Raw genomic sequence first — 19462 nt, forward strand, 5'->3', positions numbered from 1 at the left:
CAACACATTGTGGTAACCATGGATTAACTCTGAGGAAAGTGGCCCCTCTCTCCCAGTCCTTAGCATGAATACCAAAGTCAAGTCCGTGTGTGCATGCTAAGTCGCTTCAGTCGTGTCCAGCTCTTTGTGACTCTATGGACTATAGCCTGCCAGGCCCCTCTGTCCATGAGATTCTCTAATCAAGAGTACTGGAGTGTGTTGCCCTGGCCTCCTCCAGGGGATCTTCCTAACCCAGGGATCGAACCTGCGTCTCTTAATCTCCTACATTGGCAGGCGGATTCTTTACCACTAGTGCCACCTGGGAAGCCCACCTGACAGTAAATACCAAATAGGTTCTTAGAGAATAATGGCCTAGTTTTCCATTTATTTCTTACTCCTCGAGGTGCTGAGGATATAACTTTATCTTCAGAATACACAGTAAAATGACTGCTCTTCTGCTCAATAAAAACTGAAATGTTGATGGGTATGAAGGGGCTAGAAGGAAAAAGTTAAACCATTCATCTTTGTTTATCTTTTAGCTTTCTCACATTTTTTTGTATTAGAATTTTAATTGCCTAGAGAAAAAGCCTTTTTATTAGTGGCCAGTGAGTGGCATCCTCCTCACATACAATGTAAGATCAATTTTAAGTCTATTTGGACAAATAATTCAGAGGATGAAAATGTTAGAGACTAAGCAATACACAGTACTTTGAAAACTCTGATAATGAGTTGTCTTCAGAAAAGACTCTAAGGAGTCTTTTCAACTCTTCAACTGATTCTTTTTAATTCCTCTGTTTCAGTTTCCTTTCATATCACGTGTGCAGCTTTATCAGCTGTTTCTAAAACCCTGTAAGTTCCTTAGAAGATTTGTATAAAGTATTGTTTGTGTTTACCTAATTTCTTGCATTTTTAAAATATGGGCATGAATACCTTAATGTTCTTTTCAGAAACACATAAAAGAGCTTCAAGCTCATTTGGAAGTTCTTTGAAAGCACAGGAAGCTGATTTTTTCCCTGTAGAGTAGATGATTTTAAAAAATACGCAACAAATCTTACCTCTCTAATAAATTTTTCAGACTGTATTTTATTCATGCAATATGTGTTTTTCTTCATGGAATATATGCACTCAGTTCAGAAAGATGAAGTTTTGGGCTAGGTTATTCTGATTGGTTCTAAACCTATCAAATAGCTTAATGAAGATTTGGGTTCAAGTTAAACAAAATACAATATCCTATTATAATGGTGCCCAATTCTAAGCATACATTTTTTTTTCTCACAAAATTTAAGTATTTTACTTCACTAGATATTAAAAAATTCTAAACAGGGGAAATGAATAAAGAAGATGTGGTACATATATACAATGGTCTATAGTCAGCCATAAATAAGAAAGAAATAATATAATTTGTAGCAATGTGGATGGTCCTAGAGATTGTCATACTGAGTAAAGTAAGTCAAAGAGAAAAAGACAAATGTCATATGATATCACGTATATATAGAATCTAAAGACATGGTACAAGTGAGCTTATTTACTTGGTTTCCATAGTGTAGTGGTTATCATAGTCCCCTACATGTGAAAGGTCCCCCGTTTGAAACCGAGCAGAAACAGAAGGGTATTTTGGGGATTCCCTAGTGGCTCAAATGGTAAAGAACCTGCCTGCAATGCAGGAGACCCAGATTTGATCCCTGGGTCGGGAAGATCCCCTGGAGAAGGAAATGGCAACCCACTCCAGTATCCTTGCCTGGAGAATCTTGTGAATAGAGGAGCCTGGTGAGGAAATTATTTACAAAACAGAAATAGAGTTACAGGTGTAGAAAACACACTTACAGTTACCAGGGGGGAAAGAACAAGGAGGAGCGAGGGATAAACTGGGAGATTGGGATTGATAAATATACACTACAATATATAAAATCGATAGCTAATAATGACCTATTGTATAACATAGGAAACTCTTCTCAATACTTAGTAATGACTGGTATGGAAAAAGAATCTAAAGAAGAGCTGATACATGTATAGGTATAACAGATTCAGTTCACTATACAGAAGAAACTAATGCATTTTAAATCAACTGTACTCCAATAAAAACCTTAAAAAAAACTATATGTCTGCTTTTAATCTAAATATGGCAATAGCATTAATTCTGGAGTGACTATAGACAGTGTCAGTTTATATTACTAATAATTACAGATGCATGAAAACAATGGTACTTCATTGTAAATTTTATTTATTTTAAAAGCCCCTGAGGTACTCCATAAAATCAGTTATGTCCCTATTTAGTGATTATATACTATAAAATATCTTTATCCATATACATGCACATATGAAAATTTTATGCTGTTGAATTATCACTACTTTTCCAACCAATGGATACAAATTCCTTATAAATAGAAAACACAGGTTTATTTTTATTTATATTTGTGTGGCCTAGTTGCTTCAGTTGTGTCTGACTCTTCGTGATCCTATGGTCTGTAGCCTGCCAGGCTCTTCTGTCCATGGGATTCCCCAGCAAGATTACTGGAGTGAGTTGCCATGTCCTCGTCCAGGGGCTCTTCCCAACCCGGGAATGGAACCTGTGTCTCTTATGTGTCCTGCATTGGCAGGCAGGTTCTTTACTACTAGTTCTACCTGGGAACTATTTATATATAAGTATATATATATAAGTATAAATATATACTATTTATATATAAGTATAAATAGTATAACTATTTATATACAAGTATGTAAAAAATGTGGACTTCCCTCATAGCTTAGTCAGTAAAGAGTCTGCTTGCAATGCAGGAGACCCAGGTTCGATCCCTGGGTCGGGAAGATCCTCTGGAGAAGGAAATGGCAACCCACTCCAGTATTCTTGCCTGGAGAATCCCGTGGACAGAGGATCCTGGCAGGCTACAGTCCATGGAGTCAAAAGAGTTAGTCATGACTTAGCAACTAAAGCACTACCATGTCAAAAATAGGGCTTCCCTGGTGGCTCAGATGGTAAAGAATCCACCTGCAATGCAGGAGACCTGAGTTCGATCCCTGGGTGAAGACAATCTTCTGGAGAAGGGAATGGCTACCTACTTCAGTATTCTTCCTTGGAGAAATCCATGGATAGAGGAGCCAGACGGACTATAATCCAATGGGTTGCAAAGAGTCAGACATGACTGTTACGAACATTAACTATGTCAAAAATAAACCAGATTGATTCATGAAAAATTCACCCAGAGAAGTAAACTGGAAAGAAATATTGCATTTCTTGAAAGAACTTGAAAGTTCTTTCATTTCCTTAAGTTTCCTGAAAGTGGGTGATGCAGTGTGAGAAATCAATCATTTTTATATGACTATAGTTTTAAGCAGAAGCATTCCTTGAAGTCCTTATTATTATTACAGAGTACCTTCATATGAAAAGAGTATAAATATGCTGTGTGCTCTTTTGGGGCAGGGAGGACTGTTACACTCTCTTAATGGAAAGAAAGTAAAAGCTATTGTGACACCACATTGGTAGGATTCGGACTCCTGAGGTAAAAGCAGCTGGAGATGATTAATTCTTATAGAAGAGTTGATTTCCATGAAAATTTAAGAAAAATAATGTAAAAAACACATCTGAGTCTACAAGTTGTGGAAAACTAGTGATTTTGAAGCATTGAATTTAGGATTTTGTCCCAAATTGAAGTAGCAGGTTCATTACTCAGTCCTTTTCTCTTTCAAGGGGTTTGTAATTCAATGACAGTGGGGCCATTTAGCAGGAAGATTGCCGGGGCTAGGTAAAGCATTTCAATTATATGTATTTGCCACAGGAAGAAAACATGTCAACCCAAACATAAAATACAAGAAGATTAATTTCTCGAAAGAACTAAATATAGCCCATGGATCTTATGTCTAGTCTATTCAAATCATATTTGCCAGGAACCAGTGTCTAACATTTCTTTGCCTAAAATTGAATCCACAGAATTTGAGAGATTTTCTGTCAATCCCATAGTCAAACTTCAAACTGAGAAAATCAGACCCCAAAATGACTTATCTTCTTGCATAACAATTTCTGGGCTCATGAAGTCACGATGGGTTATTTTCCGAAAATGAATTTGATTGAATCTCTCAAAATCATTGCCATGAAAAAGTCACATCATGGGTCTTGTTGATTAATTTCCATCCCTAAGCTATTGCACTGACATTTTGATTTGGGTTACTTGGGCATGTACTGGTAGTAAGGGGCCATGGCCATGATTTCCTTTAATTTAGTATGAAAGGTATAGCTCTATTAAAATAGCTTTGTCTATTAAGCTTAACTATATTAATATTTGAGTAATTTTTAAATAATCAAACAGAAACATGCAGGCTATGGGCTGAATTGTGTCCCCCACGTTCACATGTTGCCCTATTCCTCACTGTGATGGTACTTGGGGATAAGATGTTGGGAGGTAATTAGCTTAGTTTAAATCATAGAGGTTCGGTTCAGTTCAGTTGCTCAGTCACGTCCGACTCTTTGCGACCCATGAACTGCAGCACGCAAGGCCTCCCTGTCCATCACCAACTCCCGGAGTTTACCCAAATGCATGTCTATTGAGTCACTGATGCCATCCAACCGTCTCATCCTCTGTCATCCCCTTCTCCTCCTGCCCTCAATCTTTCCCAGCATCAGGGTCTTTTCAAAAGAGTCAGCTCTTCGCATCAGGTGGCCAAAGTATTGGAGTGAGGTAGAGCCCTTATAATGAAATTAGTTCCCCTATACAGTGAGACAGTAGAGAGCTTGCTGAGCTCTCTCTGCCATGTGAGCACCCAGTGAGGAGGCCGTAATCTGCAAGCCAGCAAGAGAGTCCTCCCCAGAAACTAACCTCGCTGGCACCCTGATCTAAGACTGCAGCCTTCAAAACTGTGAAAAAATCAATTTCTGTTGTTTAAGGCACCCAGCCTGTGGTATTTTGTGATGATCCCTAGCTGACTAGGAAAATGCACCATCACATATTTGTAACTTGATCCTCAGCACTTTTAGTCATCTGCACACTTATTCTGCCCAATCTGCTTGTAGAAACCCCTCCCAGATGGTGTACCTTTTGGAGATTTAACAACCTTAATAATGTTTTAATTGCCTCATTGGAAAGGAGTGTCTCTTTTTAATTATTGGCATTATTTAGTAAATAAAAGCTTTATTAGTCAAGGAGATTGAACATGTTTTTCTCTGCCCCACTCATGGTTCCTCCTCTGTGGAAGCCTTAATTAATTATTTTAACCAACTAAACTTTCTACTTCTTTTGAAATGCACCCTGAACAGATACAATTTTTTTAACATTAATTTTTTTTTTTCTATACAATTTTACTTTCCATTTACAGTCCTCACAAAATATTTGCTATTTTCCTTGCGTCCCACAAAACAACTTGGGGCCTATCTTACACCCAGTAGTTTGTGCTTCCCACCCCTTTATTTCCTCTCCCCTCTCCCCACTAGTAACCACTAGTTTGTTCTCTATATCTTTAAATCTTCTTTTATGTTATATTCGCTAGTTTGTTGTATTTTTAGATTTTATGTATAAGTCATACCATACAGTATTTATCTTTCTCTGTTTGAATTATTTCACTTAGAATAATACTCAGGTCCACCCATGTTGCTGCATATGGCAAAATTTCTGAATAGATATGCTTTTACTTCTATCAGTAAACATATATCTTAATTCAACATTGTCTCATGTCATAACACTATCTTTTGGTTTATATTTATTTCTGGATTGAAATTGTGGGAAATAAAACCCACCAGCCCAAACCCAAGAATGGACTTGAAGACACTGGGTGCAGCAGGAAGCAAGGCTTTAATGATGGTCTTGCAAGATCGGGTGTCTGGTGAGCAGGCACAACCAGGGTCATTACAACAAGCAATTTTGTCTCCTAGCATGCAGTTTCCTCCCCCAGTTCCTCTTGGCTGAGTACCGTGGGGTGAAGAGTCTCCCAGGACGTTGCCTAGGTTTGTTCCCTCCCTCCTTCTGGGCAGGCCCCTCCCTGACATCTTCCTCCTTTCCTGTGGACCTATTCCCATTCTTGTGTTTTGAATTCACCAATAGAATGAGTCTGCATGAAACCCTATTCCGTTCTTCTGTTTTGAACTCACCAATAGAGTGAGCCCACATGAAAATCCTAGGCATCCCACCCTCCCTTTGTTTGCCCAGGCTTTCCAATTTTGTAATCCTTACGGCTACTACATAAGTAAGCTGTTAGGCAAGTTTGGCTGGTAGTAATTTTTCCACTCAAAGCCAGCCACCCTTGAAAATGGACCACTTTAAGTTTTTTCTTTTTCTTACAAATTCACTGCATCCTGCAGATCCTTCTATATGTAGAAATAGATGCTATTTATCATGACAGTTTCTTTAGTTGATTTGCTTTAGCAAAACTTATGAATTTTTTCACATTAAATAAGTATTTATTGGGGCCACGCTGTGTAAAATAAGTGCTGTGCTAAGGTCTATGAAAGGGTAAATGACTTGCTTCCAACCTGGAACTTTGTTGAAATCAAAAGAAAAACTATAGAAGAGTTGGGATAATTTCATCCATGTATTATGTTAATAAAAAATGTTAGTTCAGTTCAGTTCAGTTCAGTTGCTCAGTCGTGTCCGACTCTTTGCGACCCCATGAATTGCAGCACGCCAGGCCTCCCTGTCCATCACCAACTCCTGGAGTCTACCCAAACCCATGTCCATCGAGTTGGTGATGCCATCCAACCATCTCATCCTCTGTCGTCCCCTTCTCCTCCTGCCCCCAATCCTACCCAGCATTAGGGTCTTTTCCAATGAGTCAACTCTTCTCATGAGGTGGCCAAAGTATTGGAGTTTCAGCTTCAACATCAGTCCTTCCAATGAACACCCAGGATTGATCTCTTTTAGGATGGATTGATTGGATCTCCTTGCAGTCCAAGGGACTCTCAAGAGTCTTCTCCAACACCACAGTTCAAAAGCATCAATTCTTCGGTGCTCAGCTTTCTTCACCGTCCAACTCTCACATCTATACATGACCACTGGAAAAACCATAGGCTTGACTAGACGGACTTTTGTTGGCAAAGTAATGTCTCTGCTTTTAAATATGCTATCTAGGTTGGCCATAACCTTCCTTCCAAGGAGTAAGCGTCTTTTAATTTCATGGCTGCAGTCACCATCAGCAGTGATTCTGGAGCCCAAAAAAATAAAGTCTGACACTGTTTCCACTGTTTCCCCATCTATTTCCCATGAAGTGATGGGACCAGATGCCAGGATCTTAGTTTTCTGAACGTTGAGCTCTAAGCCAACTCTTTCACTTTCCTCTTTCACTTTCATCAAGAGGCTCTTTAGTTCTTCTTCCATAAGGGTGGTGTCATCCACATATAGTTACAGAATCGTAAATAAGAACAGTAGTGTTCACTTAATAAGATCAGGGGAATATCATTATGGAGTTGAGATTTGAGGCGATTCTTGAAAGAGAATTTGGCTTTTAAGAGTGGAATTTCACCAGAATTGAAAGAGACACATATACCCCAATGTTCATTGCAGCACTGTTTACAATAACTAGGACATGGAAGCAACCTAGATGTCCATCAGCAGACGAATGGATAAGAAAGCTGTGGTACATATACACAATGGAATATTACTCAGTTATTAAAAAGAATCAATTTGAATCAGTTCTAATGAGGTGAATGAAACTGGAGCCTATTAGACAGAGTGAAGTCAGAAAGAGAAACACCAAAACAGTATACTAACTCATAATATGGAATTTAGAAAGATGGTGACAAAGACCCTATATGCAAGACAGCAAAAGAAACACAGATGTAAAGAACAGACTTTTGGACTATGTGGGATAAGGCAAGGGTGGGATGATTTGAGAGTATAGCAGTGAGACATGTATATTACCATATGTAAAAGAGATGACCAGTGCAAGTTGGATGCATGAAGCAGGGCACACAAAGCCGGTGCTCACAGACAACCCAGAGGGACGGGGTGGGAAGGGAGGTGGGAGGGGGGTTTAGGATGAGGGGGGTGCACATGTGCACTCAAAGCCAATTCATGTCGATTTATGGCAAAAGCTGCCACAATATTATAGAGTAATTAGCCTCCAATTAAGTTAATTTAAAAGAAAAAGAATTGAGTTTCTATTTTAAAAAAATAGAAATAAAAAAGGAATTCATCAGAAATCCTTACCCACTTTAGATTGGTAAAACAATGTACTTTAAGTTCAATACATTTTCAGTGAATTCTAGTTATGCACTTATCATTACTTTTCACCTTTAAATTCAATTTGCTATTTGTCAGAAAACAATTTTTCTGAATGGAGAGGAACTGCTGTGTAGAAAAAGAAAAGTTCAAAAGGTAGGGGAAAAGTAGGCTTACTGGTGCCAATACAAGAAGAGACATCTATTACCTGGCAGTAAAGAGTACTGGGAGGTGAGCTAGAAGATCACAGCGAGGGGTCAGTGCCCAGGGAGAGAGATCCTGCCTCTCACCCAGAACACAAAGGAGTTCTTCCTAGAAATAGCACTTTAATATTAAAATTTGACCTTGACCAGAACACCTCATTTCATTTAGGACCATAATAGCACAACCACTTAAAAAATAAGAGTGAGATTTGAGGTTTTCTTTCAAAAATGATTTAAGAAAAAAAGAAGAGCTAGATAATTTAGATTATTCTGACTGATCATCACTCCTTATGACACAAACAAATGAAGGAAAATAATTATTTACATTCGTAGTAGAAGCAAAACCATCCATCAGAATTCCTGATGACTGGTAATGTAGACTCATCCAAATGAAAACAGTTTATATATTCTCATGTAACTGGAAAGTCCAGCGATCAGTGTGGCTCTAAACACAACTGGCACCATGAACCTTACATGGTGGTGTCTGGACTCTGCCTGTTTCCATCTAGCAGCGGATTCTTCAACTGGTGGGCTAGAGGGTCACTGGCAGATCCTACCAGCTTGGCAACCCCAGCAGAAAGAGTGTCCTCCAACAGTTCCATGAAAAATGAGGAGGTTTCTGATTGCCTCATCCCTTCACAGTCCTAGGCAAGAGGAAATACTCTGATGATCAGGCTTGTCTTAAAGGCCCATTGCTATGGCTGAGGGTTAAGAAAGGGTTCGTTTTCCAATCTCAGCCCCGGAAAAAGAAATTCACTTGCGGGAAGAGTAGAGGCAGTGGGTAGGTAGGAAGGAGTGCTAGATAATATAAAATAGAGGTATGTATCTCTCCATCTCCCAGATAGCTTAGGTAGCCAAATCATCCTCTGAAATATAGTCACATGCCCCAGATCTGGGGGAAAAGATGGCAATTTAGGACTTTCATTGAAATTGGCAAGGGGTCAGTTTCTGGTTTAAGACAAAAGCAGTTTTTACCTTGAAAGAATATATAGTTTCTTTTAAAGTGCTTAGAATCTAGATTCTTCTAAAAATTATGTTAGATTACTACTTATGGTTTACTAATATTACACATATATATATCAATTAGAATATCTAGGATTATTTTGATAAAGATTGTTTTTGTGAATTGTCATGATTTATCTTGCCCTCAAAATCCTTTTTCATTCAGTTTATATATACAAGAATAAGCATGATTTAGTTGTTACAGATCTCTATGCATATCATAGACATTTTTTATTGTAGTATAGTTGATTTTTTAATACAATGTTGTGTTAATTTCAGGTGTACAGCAAAGTGATTCAGTTATACATATACATATATTTCTTTTTTAGATTATTTTCTCATATAGGTCATCACAAAATATTGAGTAGAGTACCCAGTGCTATATAATAGGCTCTTATTGCTTATCCCTGGAGAAGGCAATGGCAACCTACTCCAGTGTTCTTGCCTGGAGAATCCCGGGGACGGTGGAGCCTGGTGGGCTGCCGTCTATGGGGTCGCACAGAGTCAGACACGACTGAAGCGACTTAGCAGCAGCAGCAGCATTGCTTATCCATTTTATATATATAGTGTGTGTGTTCACCCCAAGCTTCTGATTTATCACCTCCTGCCACATCTCCCGTTTGATAACTGTGTTTGTTATCAATATTGCATTTATACATATAGACATTCTTCAAACACTGGATTAATAAAATATACAAGTTAAAAAATGTATAAATCTTCACTCTTCAACTTCATTTGCTTAAGGATCTTTTCAATAGAGTTTCTCCAAAATTATTTCTTATGTGCATGTTTTCAGGAACACTTAAAAATATAGTAAAGGTCATTCTTGTGATTGGGAATTACATTCTTAATATAATTTTGAAATAACATTTTTTTTCCTTGAATAGTATATGCTTCTCCTCTCTTCTTTGCTCTCTAATTTTTGAAGAAAAAATTTAGTGTTAGAATTTTCCATAAACCACATCTCACAATTAAATGTGAATTCATAATTTATGCTTTTATGAAATGGATATGCAGTATTTTATTTATACCATTCTAGAGTATAGGTGTCTTTCTTGAGCATCCTGGAAGAGACTGCATTGCTACTGTCCCAGAGGAGTAATAATGGTCAAGTGTGCGTGGTGGTTTCCTCATCTGATTAACAAGGCATGATGAGGTTAAGTGAGTTCTTTCAGAAGGCTTATGACTTATTCTTCAATGCATAACCTGTCTGTGAAGCTGGTCTTTGGAACCACTACATAGACAGCCCCTAATTTTATTTTATAGAGCAGAGTCTCTTGGCCCTCTAGCCAGAGCCCCACTTCTTTTGAAGCTGATTCTGGCTATCTGGCAATCAAATTAATTTGTATGAAATCAAAAGGAATGGAATGAAAAAGTAGTCATGGAAAATACTTTCATATACTCTCACTTCTCTGCTTCAATTGTGAGACACCAACTTTCAAGAAGCATCACCCATGTTGAAGTACTCAGTAATATTTACCTCTCATTTTTTCTGCCGTATCAATAACTAGCTCTTGTCATCTTCAAAGTGCTTCTCAAACATTAAATAATCTCAGATTACACACTCTGTTCTTTGCATTTATCTTGACCAGCTGTCAGAGAAGGCAATTTATTTCCCCTCAATTTTATTCCTCTTGGCTGTGCATGTGTGTGGCTTCTGTAAATAAATGTGAATGGAAATTGAAAGGTACAAGCTAGTGTGTTTCCATAACAAAGGCAGCACATAATTTTCCTTAAACAAAATAACCTTCAGATTACTTTCAAATTGTTTATGGTTTTGTTGGATGCTCAGAATATATTTTCATCACTTTTTAATCTTAATTCTTAAGTAGAATTTTTGAAGATGTGAAGATGAAAGAAATGAAAAAGATTTTAAAAATTGGTTAGTGTTAACTTTATTTTTTATTTCTTTAAAATATAGTGCCATAATTGTTTAGGCAGGACTGTAAGGTGAAATAAAATTTAGAATATATATTAAAAGCAGTTCTTTAAGCAATTAAAAGTCATATTTTAACTCTAAATTTGCATTACTTCCTGAATTTATAGTTTCTCATTTTTTTCTGATAAAAAAGGAGAAAATATATAAATTCTTACTGTATTAAAATTTTCTGTCTTTTAAAAATGGACCAAGGTTCAACTAATTTTGTATCAAATTTCAGTAAGTTTATTCATTCAGTTTCAAGATTGCAAGCAGCTGTGTACCACATTGTCTGCAGAAATACTCTCTAATACACAGTTCACTGAAGTGAATCTGAAGAGCAAAAGCAATTCCTTCCCATGTTCTCTATATAGTTGTAGTAGGAAGCCTTCTGAGGTTAAAAATCAGGAGATTAGCAACATATCAGCTTTCAGGTGGGCCTCTCCTAAACACTTAAAATTCACTTATTCTCCTGCAAATCATTATTCCAAAGATTTGATTCACTTGTAGCCCCACTTGAGTCTTAAATCGCATTTCAAAGCACTTCTATCATTCATCCATTTTCAGAACTGCCATTTAGAAGTGATCGGACTTTGGCACCAAAATCAATGAGAGGATATGATATAAGCTGTTTCTAATTTTTTCTTCTTTGAACACCATCTCAAGTACAGTCTGTGAAATCTGTTTTTTAAAGTTATTTTTCCATCTTGGTATCATTTCAACTAAATTGAGTTCTTGAGCTTGAGATATGTATTCACATAGTTTTTCAGAGAAGATTTATTGTTACTATTGTTGATTTATATCTAAAGGTGTTTTAAAATTTTAATTAAATGTTTTTACTGCTGACGTTTCTCATCAGCTTTTTACTCTTAAAAATATATGCCTAGATTTACCACTGTCATCTCAAAATAGTTGCATTAGGTATGTCCATTTATTACTGTTATTTAGTCACTAAGTCATGTCCGACTATTTGTGACCCCATGGACTGTAGCCCACCAGGCTCCTCTGTCCATGGGATTTCCCAGGCAAGAATCCTGGATTGCACTTTCTTTCTCCAGGTGTTTGCTATTAATACATACAAATGTATGTATACACTTGAATGTGTTTGATTTTCTTTCCCCAGTCTAGATTTTATGTCATTTATTTTTTTTTTTTTTAATATATAGGGGATATAATTACCATTTTATGGATAAAGAAACAAAGGGTAAAATTTTATTAACTAGAATACTTAATTTTGCATGTGATATTTTCATTTCTTCTGTCAATTAAAAATTGTCTTATGAACTGGATTTGCACTTTAAGTACCTGGTGTACACATCTGTTTGAGGGTTCAAACTTTAATTTTGTACTTTTAAAGAATTCAGTTACACTGATAATTTTTGTACTATAACAAAAGTAACTTTTTATTGATCATCTTTCTTAATTTTGTTAATGGAGTAAAACAGCATCCATTAATATGAATCAATTAAAGTATGTGTTCCTCTTTTCCTATATTACAAAAAATATATTGATTAGAAAAGACAGTGAGGGAATTATAACATTCTTTTTTTTCTGGTTCATTGAAAATGTCTTAGCCTAATATACATGCTTATTAAGTGGAAATAAATGTCTCCATTTATTTAGGAGTTAGGCCCTCAACCTTTGCTTCCAAGGTTAATCTTGCACTGCTAGGCCTTCCTTTTAATGACAGTAGTGGTTATAATCCTAGCTGTGGAAATGGTGGTCAGTGTAATGATGATAATAATGAAGATTATTATTCTAAGAGTAATTCCATTTAGGTGAAATTTATTTTGTGAAAAATATCAAAAAAGTTTCTGGTTAGGAATGGAAAAAAAACTTTTTTTAAATTTTAGTATCAAAGAAGTTTGAAAGTTTGCTTTTTTAAAAAAGAAATTGGGAATATAATTTAGAGATAAAATTGAAAATATTTTCTTCTGTATATTAAAATATGATTAATCAAAATTTTCACTTTCCTCATATGTAATTCTTTAATTGTTGCAGACAACGTAGCTCATATTTAAAATATATGAAATATGTTGTTAAGCTGTGATTTTGGCAAAAATATTTGGATTGTTAGAAGTATTTTTTCTCCTTAGTACTTAGGCATTTACTTAACATCTGTGTAATTTCTGGTTGGTCTTCAATTGTTCTTAAATAAAACATGATGTATTTATTACAAATTATCTCTAAGTTTCCTCTTGAGATAACTTTCTCTGAGTAAAGGTTATGGATATAATCATATATGCCTGCTCTCCACTGAGGGGCAACTTTCTGGGCGTATAAAGGCAGCAACTTTACAAGAGAAACATGAGTTACAAAATTTTTAAATGTTTATACATAAAAGTATCATTGAAAAGAAAAGGTAAACAGTAGAAGGAAAAAAGTTGCAACATAAGGTTAAAGTAGTACTATCCTCTAAGTGTGTATTTATTTATAAACGTGCAAGTATACATGACATCCTGGAATGTGAAGTCAAGTGGGCCTTAGGAAGCATCATTACAAACAAAGCTAGTGGAGGTGATGGAATTCCAGTTGAGCTATTCAAATCCTAAAAGATGATGCTGTGAAAGTGCTACACTCAATATGCCAGCAAATCTGGAATACTCAGCAGTGGCCACAGGACTGGAAAAGGTCAGTTTTCATTCCAATCCCAAAGAAAGGCAATGCCAAAGAATGCTCAAACTACCGCACAATTTCACTCATCTCACACACTAGTAAAGTAATGCTCAAAATTCTCCAAAGCAGGCTTCAGCAATATGTGGACCGTGAACTTCCAGATGTTCAAGCTGGTTTTAGAAAAGACAGAGGAACCAGAGATAAAATTGTCAACATCCGATGGATCATCGAAAAAGCAAGAGAGTACCACAATAATATTTATTTCTGCTTTATTGACTATGGCAAAGCCTTTGACTGTGTGGATCACAATAAACTATGGAAAATCCTGAAAGAGATGAGAATACCAGACTACCTGACCTGCCTCTTGAGAAACCTGTATGCAGGTCAGGAAGCAACAGGTAGAACTGGACATGGAACAACAGACTGGTTCCAAATAGGAAAAGGAGTACATCGAGGCTGTATATTGTCACCCTGCTTGTTTAACTTCTATGCAGAGTACATCATGAGAAATGCTGGGCTGGAGGAAGCACAAGCTGGAATCCAGATTGCTGGGAGAAATATCAATAACCTCAGATAGGCAGATGACACCACCCTTATGGCAGAAAGTGAAGAAGAACTAAAGAGCCTCTTGATGAAAGTGAAAGAGGAGAGTGAAAAAGTTGGCTTAAAGCTCAACATTCAGAAGACTAAGATCGTGGCATCCGGTCCCATCACTTCATTTTCCTCCATGGGGAAACAGTGGGAACAGTGGCTGACTTTATTTTTCTGGGCTTCAAAATCACTGCAGATGGTGACTGCACCCATGAAATTAAAAGGCACTTACTCCTTGGAAGAAAAGGTTATGACCAACCTAGACAGCATATTAAAAAGCAGAGACATTACTTTGCCAACTAAGGTCTGTCTAGTCAAGGCTATGATTTTTCCAGTGGTCATGTATGGATGTGAGAGTTGGACTATAAAGAAACCTGAGTGCAGAAGAATTGATGCTTTTGAACTGTGGTGTTGGAGAAGACTCTTGAGAGTCCCTTGGACTGCAAGGAGATCCAACCAGTCCATCCTGAAGGAAATCAGTCCTGACTGTTCATTAGAAGGATTGATGTTGAAGCTGAAACTCCAATACTTTGGCCACCTGATTCAAAGAGCTGACTCATTGGAAAAGACCGTGATGCTGGGAAAGATTGAGGGCAGGAGGAGAAGGGGATGACAGAGGATGAGATGGCTGGATGGCATCATCGACTCGATGGACATGGGTTTGGGTGGACTCGGAGTTGGTGACGGACAGGGAGTCCTGGCGTGCTGCGATTCATGGGGTCACAAAGAGTCGGACATGACTGAACGGCTGAACTGAACTGAACTGACGTATACATGCATACATACATGTAAGTACATATAAGTGTAGACACATGCATATATGCATATGTACATTTGTTGTTGCTTTAATCACGAAATCGTGTCCCACTCTTTTGCGACCCCATGGACTAAAGCCAGTCAGACTCCTCTGTCCATCGGATTTTCCAGGCAAGAATACTAGAGGAAGTTGCCATGCTCTCTTCCAGGGGATCTCCCTGACCCGGGATTGAATCCATGTCTCCTGCATTGAATTATTTACCACTGAGTCACCAGGGAAACCTATATATGTACATATACATATATATTAGACAAAATACATACATATAAATTATATATATGTACATATGAACACAATTTAGTAAACCAACAAAAGGATCTTTCTAGAAAAATGAACAAAAAACTTCACAAGATAAGTAATATAAATGAAGAATAAACTTATAAAAAGCTTATCTCTAATAATCAAAGAATTGCCAATGAAGTTGAAGTATCCTACTGTGCGATTACACATATTTTGAACACTGGTAATACCGAGGGTTGTCAAGGATAAGGAAGCAGACCGCTGGCATATACAATTTTCTAAAATAGACCTTCAAGTATACGCATATATTCTCAAAAGATATAAAAGTAATTATATTATTTGCCCAGAAATTCTATGTTTAGAAAATTCTCCTAATAGAAAAATCATTAATAAGTGCTGAGAAAAATTCTGCCATGTTCTAGGGTAGAATGCTGTTTGACTACATTTTGCATAGCCACGGAATGACATGCCATGTAGCCACTTAAGTGATGTTTTATGGAATACATACAGCAAGAAAACATGTTTACGATGTATTGCCTAGTTAAAAAAAATAACAGAGTATGATGATGACTTGTCAGGAACAAATAAAACATGTTTATGTATTTATTTGCATGTGCCGAAAAGTATGTATAATTAGAACAATATGTCAACAGTTGTTTTGAGATGCTGAGAACACAAATAAATCAACTATTATTTAATAAAGAAGCCAAATAATTATCTATTTATTTATTTTGCTATTTTTTATATTTTGAATTTTCAGTCATTAATGTGTAGACTTTTAAAAGCAAGTCTAAAAAGGTTTTGGATATAATAAGATTTTCCAACATTAATCTCTTAGATCTTCTGTGCCCCTTTCACAAATAAAAATGAATGACATCAATAGAGGGTCAATTATGCTGTTAAACTAGGATATCCAAAAGGAATTTCATCCATTTGAACTGTTTTATCCCTGATTTTGTATCTCTCCCAGAGGACATATTTTGCTTGCATTTAGACCTGACATATGAACCTAAATAAATGAAAAAGGTATTAAAAAGCAACTTGACCAAAAAAGCCATTGCCCTTGATGGTAGTGGATAAAGGCCGTGGTAAGGGAGATGTAAAAATGACTGAAGGTTATGACAAAGTTTGTGGCCTGGATGGCAGTATTTATGGAACTTAGGAGACTAGGAATGCCGATTATGAGGGCCTATGGGTATCAGAGTGGAGGGTAAATGCTGAGGAAGTAAAAATGTGGTAATGGACAGGGAGTTTGGCCCTATCACTAAGGAGGTGTATTCTGCCATAGAAAATGTAGTAAAAGAGCTATGTATACTTATATAGTCTGTGTTTTGTGAGGGTTTTTTGTCATCAGTATTTGATGTGAAATTCTAAACTGTAATTCTTTCTCAAATGTTTGATTAGGAAATGCATCTACAACCACAACTGTGATAGATAGCAAGAATGGATCTGTGCCCAAGTCCCCTGGAAAAGTGCTGAAGAGGACAGTCACAGAGGACATAGTGACGACGTTCAGCTCCCCAGCCGCCTGGCTTCTGGTCATCGCTCTCATCATCACATGGTCAGCTGTGGCCGTTGTTATGTTTGACTTAGTGGATTACAAAAACTTATCAGGTAAGGTCCATGAAGTTTGGCTCTTACATGAAAAGCAGTGTTTTCTCCAGCTCTAGCTTTGTTTCTCTTCTCCCCACAAATAAAGCATCCTACTACAAACATGCTTGAAGGCCACTGAGGGCTAGTTCCCATCTTCACTTTTGCTTCTTTTCTTTGTCTGTTTTTCTCCTAGATTTCAAATGCAGCCTTATTTGAAGAGCTGATCAAATGCTATAGTCCCGTGAGGATAATGATTCCAAAGCGTGGTGGTGGTGGATATTTGGTTTGGGAATAGGGATTTTATCAACCAATAAAAAGGATAATTTGTAGATCTTATACTTGGTTAGTACTCCTTTATAAAGGAGTAAAGTGTAAGGAGTAACATAAAACCAAACCAAACCAAATAAAGCACTTTTGGATAAATGGAAAATTGTGTAAGTCCCCTCACCATCTGGTTCCAAGCTTCCTTCCCAGATATTCTCTTTGCTCCTCCCATTGCATTTGTACCCAGTCACTCAGTCATGTAAGACTCATTGTGACCCCGTGGACAAGCAAAAATAGTGGAGTGGGTTGCCATGTCCTCCTCCAGGGGATCTTCCCAAACCAGAGATTGCACCCACATCTCCTATGTCTTCTGCATTGGCAGGTGAATTCTTTACCACTGAGCCACCTGAAAAGCCCTTGCTCCTCCCACTAAAATATCCTATTTTGAGTTTTCTAATCATTTGTAATGAGATACTATGACCAGCCATGTGTTTTTATAGATTTGAAGTGAAATAGGTGTAGCACAGGGCTTCTCAGGTGGTGCTAATAGTAAAGAACCCACCTGCCAGTATAGGAGACATGGGTTCAGTCCCTGGGTTGGGAAGATCCTCTGGAGGAGTGCATGGCAACCTACTCCATTATTCTCACCTGCAGAATCCCATGGACAGAGGCACCTGGCTGGCTATAGTCATAGGATCACATAGAGTCAGACACGACTAAAGTGACTTAGCACATACGCACGCAGGAATATCACAAGTAACGAAACTTAGATTTTCACTGTGGCCTATTCAATGTCTGAGTATGTTGTTCATCTCTTTGTTCAAGGTCTTTTTGTATTTTTTAAATTATATTTGTTTATTTCCACATCTGCCATGCCCTATTGACTGAGTTCCTTGAGGGAAGGAATCAGTCAAGTGATCTGTAAGTATTAAATGAATAGATGAATGAGTTTATGCTTATGCCTTTGTATCATAAGCAAAAACATTTCATCAACCTCTTAATGTGCTCATTCATATTTGCACTGAGCACCCCCAACCCACCTGTTCTTTCTTTAGTAGGAGTGGAATCAGTAGAACACAGAAACTATTAAGTTGCATTCTATACACTAAGAGATCCTCTATTTCTCATTATGGTATTTTGCTTATTCAACAGTTATTATGATCAAGTATCTACTATGTGTGCCAGGAAATGACTAAGTTAAAAGAAATGCTAGAAGGAGTAAGGGGAAGTCATAAAAATGTATGCTTGGGTTTATTGACATGGAGGTGTGACTGCGTTGACTCTGCCCCCATAGCATTGTAGCTGGGCTAAAGTGAGCATGAGCATCATACAACAGAGGGACAAGTCCCATGATGTCAACCAAAGCAAAAAGGACTGTTTATATAGAGCCATAAGCATCTGCTTTAAATAGGCAGTTGTTTTGATCCTTTGTGTAAAGCAGGCTCTTAAAAGAATATACTGTTAAAATGCAAATAATATAAAATATGACCTAGAATTTTAAGTGAAAATCAGTTGGTTACATTTCTCTAGGAGATTTCATTTCCCTTGAGCCTAATTGACTGTTATATTTCATCTGTTCTTTTTTAGAATTTCATTCATTCAAATTTTAGAACCAAATATGGTCATAAAATATAGTTCTTCAATTTTTATGGTAGATGTATTTTAGAATTGCATGTAAATCTAATATTTGTAAAGTTAATATTTTAATAAATGTACTAAAGAAATTACTGTTGAATTTGTTCTTAATTATTTGGTAAAATGAGCAGCTACATATAATTAGACTTTCAGGTTAGATTATTTGAATGCAAGACACACTTATAGTCCACAGTAGAGCTTCCTTGGACTACTGTAATGAGGAACTATGGATAATGCCTGTGTTACTGGTATTTCATTTGATTGGCAAAAAAAATAACCTCTGTATTACTACTACTTCATTTCTTCTTTCGAGAAGTGCTTATTAAGTACATCTTCTTTGTGAAGACTCTTCCTCCAGTTCTCTGTATTTATTAATGACCTAACCATCTCTCTATTCCCTGCAAAAAGAAACCTGCAAGTCATCTTTTAAATCTGCTGGGCACCTGATCAATGACCATACTGTATG

The 19462-nt window shown here is 37.0% G+C and overlaps 1 protein-coding gene across 50 annotated transcripts in view; it reads left to right on the forward strand.

Moving 5' to 3' along the window:
• Positions 1 to 19462, forward strand: part of TRDN (triadin) — a 408839-nt gene that overhangs the window by 45288 nt on the left and 344089 nt on the right. For all 50 annotated transcript variants that reach the window (XR_014065592.1, XR_014065597.1, XR_014065600.1 and 47 more), the window contains exon 2: positions 16909 to 17118. Coding sequence is in view for 41 of the 50 variants with exons in the window: in XM_081530502.1 (XP_081386628.1) it covers positions 16909 to 17118 (210 nt within the window). In the remaining 9 variants the exon portion in view is untranslated. The remainder of the gene's footprint in view (positions 1 to 16908; positions 17119 to 19462) is intronic.

This window comes from Giraffa tippelskirchi, chromosome 9, assembly GCF_054371585.1.
Source record: "Giraffa tippelskirchi isolate mGirTip1 chromosome 9, T2T-mGirTip1v1.2.pri, whole genome shotgun sequence".
Taxonomy (NCBI): domain Eukaryota; kingdom Metazoa; phylum Chordata; class Mammalia; order Artiodactyla; family Giraffidae; genus Giraffa; species Giraffa tippelskirchi.